Below are 6,299 nucleotides of genomic sequence, written 5' to 3'. Positions count from 1 at the left end.
ACTGAGACCATGATTTTTAGATATAAATTTTCTAGTAGATAACTTTTCATATAGGACTCGTCTTAATCCAAGTTACGGTTTAGGATTTATGGTCCTCCGATCGTTACTATGTCCTTTTAACGTTGTGCAGAAATTTCTGACCTACTCGTACTTAGACCGTCGCCACGGTCAAAAGAAGACGAGTTTGATTCTGTAAATTTTACCAAAACTAAAGGACTAATAGACGGAGCCATGGCCACTGGTCTCACCTTAATTCAGTAAGGGTAGAGGACGTGGTGACTGACTGAAGTCAGCCTTTGTTTTAAACTACTTTCATAAACGAAACTTACTTTACGCCTTTTGTTAAATGATGAATGATGATGACCTTTAAGACCTTATTTACATACTTTTAAACCTATTAAGACGAGTTACTGACTTAGTACTATTTGACTTAGGTTGAGGACCTCCGGACCGATTACTTGCACACCTTTTTCGAACCGACTTTACGACTACATTATCATTGTGAGTTATAGCATTCCCTTTTTACTTTAACTTATTTTGGGAACTGAGAATACATGCGGATTTTATGTTTTACATACTAGGCACGAGTACTTAAACTTATATATGTGTGGGTTATACAACGGCAGAAACATTCCATTTAGCTCGGTAACGTTTAATCATTGGTTTTTGAACCGTGAACGCGAATCTTAGATATGGATCCATAGGGTTTGACATCTCCATTCGGGCTAGTAGTGCTAGCATTTAACGAGTGTTTAATACTTCTTAGACATACGCACTTGCCAAGTGTACTTTCAGGGGGTATAAACGTTAAGTTAGTTACCAAGTGCCCACGGTTAACATATACTTTATCATACTGTTTTGAAACGCTCTTTGTAGCACTGAAATCTCGTGGCCTACCTTACTTACTGTTATACTTAAACTATAGCTCACCAACCTTTGTGTTGATGTTTTTAAGCATGTTTTTCTCAGGTGCTTGAGGTTAGCTTCCGCTGTGTACTAGTCGTGCTGTAGACACCCGCTGCTTAGAGTTGTCGTTGCATGAACTACTTTACCTTGCATTCAAACTTTAGTACTTTTGAACTATGACTTGTAACGACCATTGTGGTCACATACACTTATTATTTGCTTCTACTTAGTGAATCATGCTTTTGGATTGTAAAACATTCGATGTTGGTTTAGACATCACTTTATTTATGAATGCAAACTCTTTTTGAAATCGCATATAGTACTTAACCTTGTAATGATCCTGTTGTTGATGATTCGTACACGATGGTTTTGTACGGGGCATCACAGATTTTATCATGAAACTACCAAGAACGGCGAGCGGTTATGATATTATTTGAGTTATTGTAGACCGTCTCACCAAATCCGCCCACTTCCTAGCAATGAAGGAAATCGACAAAATGGAAAAACTTGCACAACGTTACATTAAAGAGATCGTAGCCCGTCACGGTGTACCTTTATCGATTATTTCTGACCGAGATGGCCGTTTTGTTTCTAGATTTTGGCGTACCTTACAAGAAGCGTTGGGAACACGATTAGACATGAGAACCGCATATCATCCACAAACCGATGGACAAAGCGAACGCACAATTCAAACTTTGGAAGATATGTTACGAGCTTGAGTTATCGATTTCAGAAAAGCTTGGGACAAGCACTTGCCTCTCGCTGAATTCTCTTATAACAATAGTTATCAAGCGAGTATCAACGCCACACCTTTCGAAGCCTTATATGGTCACAAATGTCGTTCACCTCTTTGTTGGGCCGAAGTAGGCGACACACAAATCACCGGACCCGAACTCATTCATGAAACAATCGAGAAGATCGTTCAAATCCGAGATAGGCTTAGGACGGCCCGTAGTCGTCAAAAGAGCTATACCGACATTAGACGCAACGACCTCGAATTCCAAGTCGGTGACCGCGTAATGTTAAAAGTCGCACCTTGGAAAGGTGTATCCGTTTCGGGAAACGCGGGAAGCTAAATCCGCGTTATATTGGTCCTTTCGAAATCTTGGAGCGGGTTGGAACCGTTGCTTATCGTTTAGATCTTCCGCCTCAATTGTGCTCCATTCATCCTACTTTCCATGTATCAAATTTGAAGAAGTGTTTTGCCGAACCCGAACTCGTCATCCCTCTCGAGGAGCTTACTATCGATGACAAACTACATTTCATGGAAGAACCGGTTGAAATTGTGGACCACTCTGTCAAAACGCTAAAACAAAGCCGAATTCCGATTGTCAAGGTCCGTTGGAACGCCAAAAGAGGACCCGAGTTTACTTGGGAAAGACAAGATCAAATGCAAAGAGAGTACCCTCATTTATTCGTGAATTTGGAAACGCAAGATCTCGAGGAAGAAACAACGACTACTACGCCTACTTAAATTTCGGGACGAAATTTCTTTTAAGGTGTAGGTAATGTAACATCCCGTCTTTTTCTGTTTACTTTCCGTTTAATTATTCTAAAGTCCGTTATATAATTATAACATCTCCCGTTGATACGCGTTTTTAAAATATTTCGTTTAGGTAATTCACGCACCCGCTCTTAAACTCGAGGGACTAAACTTGCCAAGGAGCCAAACTAGTTGACTAGGTCAACTAGTCATGCTCCCTCCTCCACTCATTCAATCACTCCACTTAATACTTCCATATTCTTTTTTCTCTCAAACTTTCAAACAAAGAATCATCATCCATTTTCGATCTAGAAAGCCAACACCGAAACAAATTACATATTCGGAATCCTTGCATCTTCCTCTTCGATTCCATACCAACTTCATCTCATTTGGGTAACTTTCTAAAAACACTAGATTTTATGTTCTTGATGTTGTTGACTTATAAAAGTGTTAGTTAGTGTCTATGGCTCGAGTCTAACATGATAATATAATTTGTATGCTCGATCTTGTTGTTTTAGTGTAACTAGCTTGAACTTGAAAGGCGTGTGCTTAATCTTGAGTTTTGGATGATTAACTGTTGTTGTTATGTTAAAGTTCGTGTATTAAATGTGTTACTAGCATCACTAGCTTCATTTTGATGTGTGGGTTGATTAAGAAAACCTAACTAACATGATTATTGATTTTGTGATTTTGGTTAGGGTTTGATAGACTTAATTATGAACTTTTGATGAATTGAATGCTATGAAATGTTATTGATAAGTGTCTGGTTGTATTGTATGCTTAATTACCTACGAAACGGCGCATTATAGGTGTGTGTTAAGTTTCCGAATCATTGATTGCATTTATGAACTTGAATGTCATTAATGATGAACATTTAATGTGGTTTTGATTGTTGTAAATGCTAGAATTGATTGATGATATGTGTTTAGTTGCATTCCTTGTTAAAATACCTTTCCAACTATGTATGGTATGCGTTTTGAATGTTTTCGGATCATAAAAGGTGTTTGGGTGAAGTTTGATTCGTGCACTTGTGAAATTTCAGCAAGCAGGATCTGTATACCGTCCAGTCCTTCATTGCTGGATGCCGTCCAGAACTTTTGGACGCCGTCCAAATGAACTGCCAGGGACTGTCCAACTTGGTCATTTTTTTGTTTAATTCCAACTATGCTACGCACCTCCGATTAACATGTAACTTGTTCTAACATGCTCATATATGATTATAAAACTCAGAAAAATTGTCCGAGACCCGACCCGAACGTGTTGACTTTTTCGTTGACTTTGATTTGACCAAAGTTGACTTTTATTCAAACTTAATCGAATACTTATGCAATCGTTCTAACGTGCTTTTATACTTGTATCTTGCATGAAACTTGACAATTTGACTCACATGCTATATTAATCGAGTCGTAACGAGCCATAGGACTAATTGAACACTTTGACTAACTTCATGCTTACCGATATTGATACAACCTATTGTTTAGATCGTGACTAGCATTCTTTCTTGCACACGTTTACTTTGTGAAGTACATTTACATTCGTGCACTCAAGGTGAGATCATAGTCCCACTTTTACTCTTTTATACTTATACTTGGGATGAGAAAACATAAACGAATTATACTTTTATACTCTGAACACAAATACGAAAGCAAAGATACATACGAGTTAGAACAAAAATCCTCAAGTCCAATTATCATTAGTTACACTTGTAGGGTGTAAGCGAGAACTTATGTTGTGTGGCCATACGGGTTTGACGAACCCTCGTCCGGACGGATGAAACGTATTTTCGGTATATAGTGTAGGTTCTAACACTATTATGCAGAGGTAAGATTCAGTTAAGCTTTGGTAATTGGGTGCTCGTGATACAAACAACATCTTTTGGGATGTATACGCTTTGATAATCACTTTATACTAAATCTTGTGGTTCAATACAATATACTTACTAAACCTATGATTTCACCAACGTTTTTCGTTGACAGATTTTCTATGTTTTTCTCAGGTCCTTGAATGCTAAGTGATACATGCTTCCGCACTCTACTTTTTGATACTTGATTGAATGTCGAGTATACATGCATACATGGAGCGTCTTTTGACTTACTTTAAATTGTGTCGCATAGCTTTCATTTGTACTTTAAACGTTGTAATATAACTAGTCGTTGAACTACTTTTGTAAACCTTGAAACATCCATACATTTGAAATGAATGCGACATATTTTGGTCAAACGTTGTTTTGAAGACTTATGACCACGTAACGGGACCTAAGTAGACGGCGCCGTCAATGACGATTTTGTCGGGTCGCTACAAAACGAAAGACTAATCAAAGACGGACATAACTGGACTGCTTCGTGGGATTGGAGCAGACCACCGGAAGGGAGAACGGGGGATGAGTTAATCGACTTGTTGGCTACACTTAATTGTTTCAAATATTCAAATTCTCAAGTTGATACATGGCATTGGAACTTGCACAACAATGGGGTTTTTTGCACATCAAAACTAACTACCCTTCTGAACCAAAAGCTTCTGCCAGGAGACTCGAGCTCAAAAGAGACGCTACGCAACAATTTATTGCCACAAAAAATAGGAATATTTGTATGGCGAACACGTAGGCAAAGAATCCCGGTCCTAACGGAATTGGACAAACGCGGTATTGATTTGGATTCGGTTAGATGTCCGGTGTGTAACAACGATATCGAAACGGTGGACCACATTCTTACCAAATGCTCATTCGCAAAAGACGTCTGGTTGCGTGTTCTAAGATGGTGGAATATGAATCCAAACATAGCTTCAACCCCAAGTTTGGAGGACCTTTTTCTTGGTAGACAGGGCACATCCCAATCGAGTTATTCCTCCAAGGTTTGGCAAGCGATAGCGTGGACGACTGGTTACTTCATATGGCGTAATCGAAACAACGTAACCTTCAAAAAGAAAAAAAAAGCAATGGTCTCATGACACTGAACGAGATACAAATCAAATCCTTCGAATGGATCACGAATCGATCAAAGAAACTTGCTTTGGATTGGCATCAATGGCTACTAAAACCAAACTCCTTCGATGACATCGGATAGGATTAGTCTGCATTTTTTCTTTTTTCTGTATTTTTTTCTGTATTTCCGTTGCTATCACGTTTCTGTTTATCTTTTCTTTTCCTCTTGTTTTAAGGCATTCTCTCATATGCCTACCTTGTAATCTTTTTCTGTAATAAAAGCTTTGCATTTCAAAAAAAAATAAGATAATAAAAAAAAATAGATAAAAAAAAAATGAATGATATGAGTCGTTGATATAAATGATTTTCAACGATTACTGATACCAAAGAATCGTTATTTAAAAAAAAATCTGATAAACACTCGATCATCTAGTAGTATATAATGAAGTCGATCACATTTAAAAGTTACCTCTAACCTCTAGGATATCATTATATTTACATTCACGGTTTACTTCGAATTACACATTATAAAGCATCTCCGATCACTACAACAAATGATTCTGATAAATGCAACATTAATTAAAATTACAATTCATCTAATTATCTGCATAATCAATTAGGAGCCCAACAGCTCAAATACATAACTTGTCTCATTGACTCATCCGATTGCTTTGCTTTCTCTTGTACCTCTGATCGGTTTAAACCCATGGCCGCCGGAGAAGACAGTTTACTGGTCTGAGAAACTGACCGGAGATTGGATCTAACATGATGATGGATGGATCTGATAGTGTAGTTCCACCGTGCGAAACCTTGATCTTTTAGGGCTTCCACAAGTCCAACTGTTCCAGCTACCATCCATGCTCTGCTTCTTGAACTCATATTTAAATATTCTTAAAATATTGGATATGGAGTGTTTGTGTTTTGGTATGGAGTGTTTGTGTAGGTGTTTGTTATATATAGAGTATAGATAGATGTTTTGGATACAAAGGA

General features: G+C 37.9%; 1 protein-coding gene across 1 annotated transcript; it reads right to left on the bottom strand.

Annotated features, from left to right (window-relative positions):
* Positions 1-5,669: 5,669 nt before the first annotated feature.
* LOC139865575 (uncharacterized) lies at positions 5,670-6,299 on the bottom strand. The gene has a single exon (XM_071853647.1). It carries the CDS (start codon positions 6,186-6,188, stop codon positions 5,922-5,924), a length of 267 nt encoding a protein of 88 aa, XP_071709748.1. The 5' UTR covers positions 6,189-6,299; the 3' UTR covers positions 5,670-5,921.

The sequence above is a fragment of the Rutidosis leptorrhynchoides genome, chromosome 9 (genome assembly GCF_046630445.1).
Source record: "Rutidosis leptorrhynchoides isolate AG116_Rl617_1_P2 chromosome 9, CSIRO_AGI_Rlap_v1, whole genome shotgun sequence".
Lineage (NCBI taxonomy): Eukaryota > Viridiplantae > Streptophyta > Magnoliopsida > Asterales > Asteraceae > Rutidosis > Rutidosis leptorrhynchoides.
Note: the sequence above shows the minus strand (reverse complement) of the source record. Positions and strands in the feature narration are given on the sequence as shown.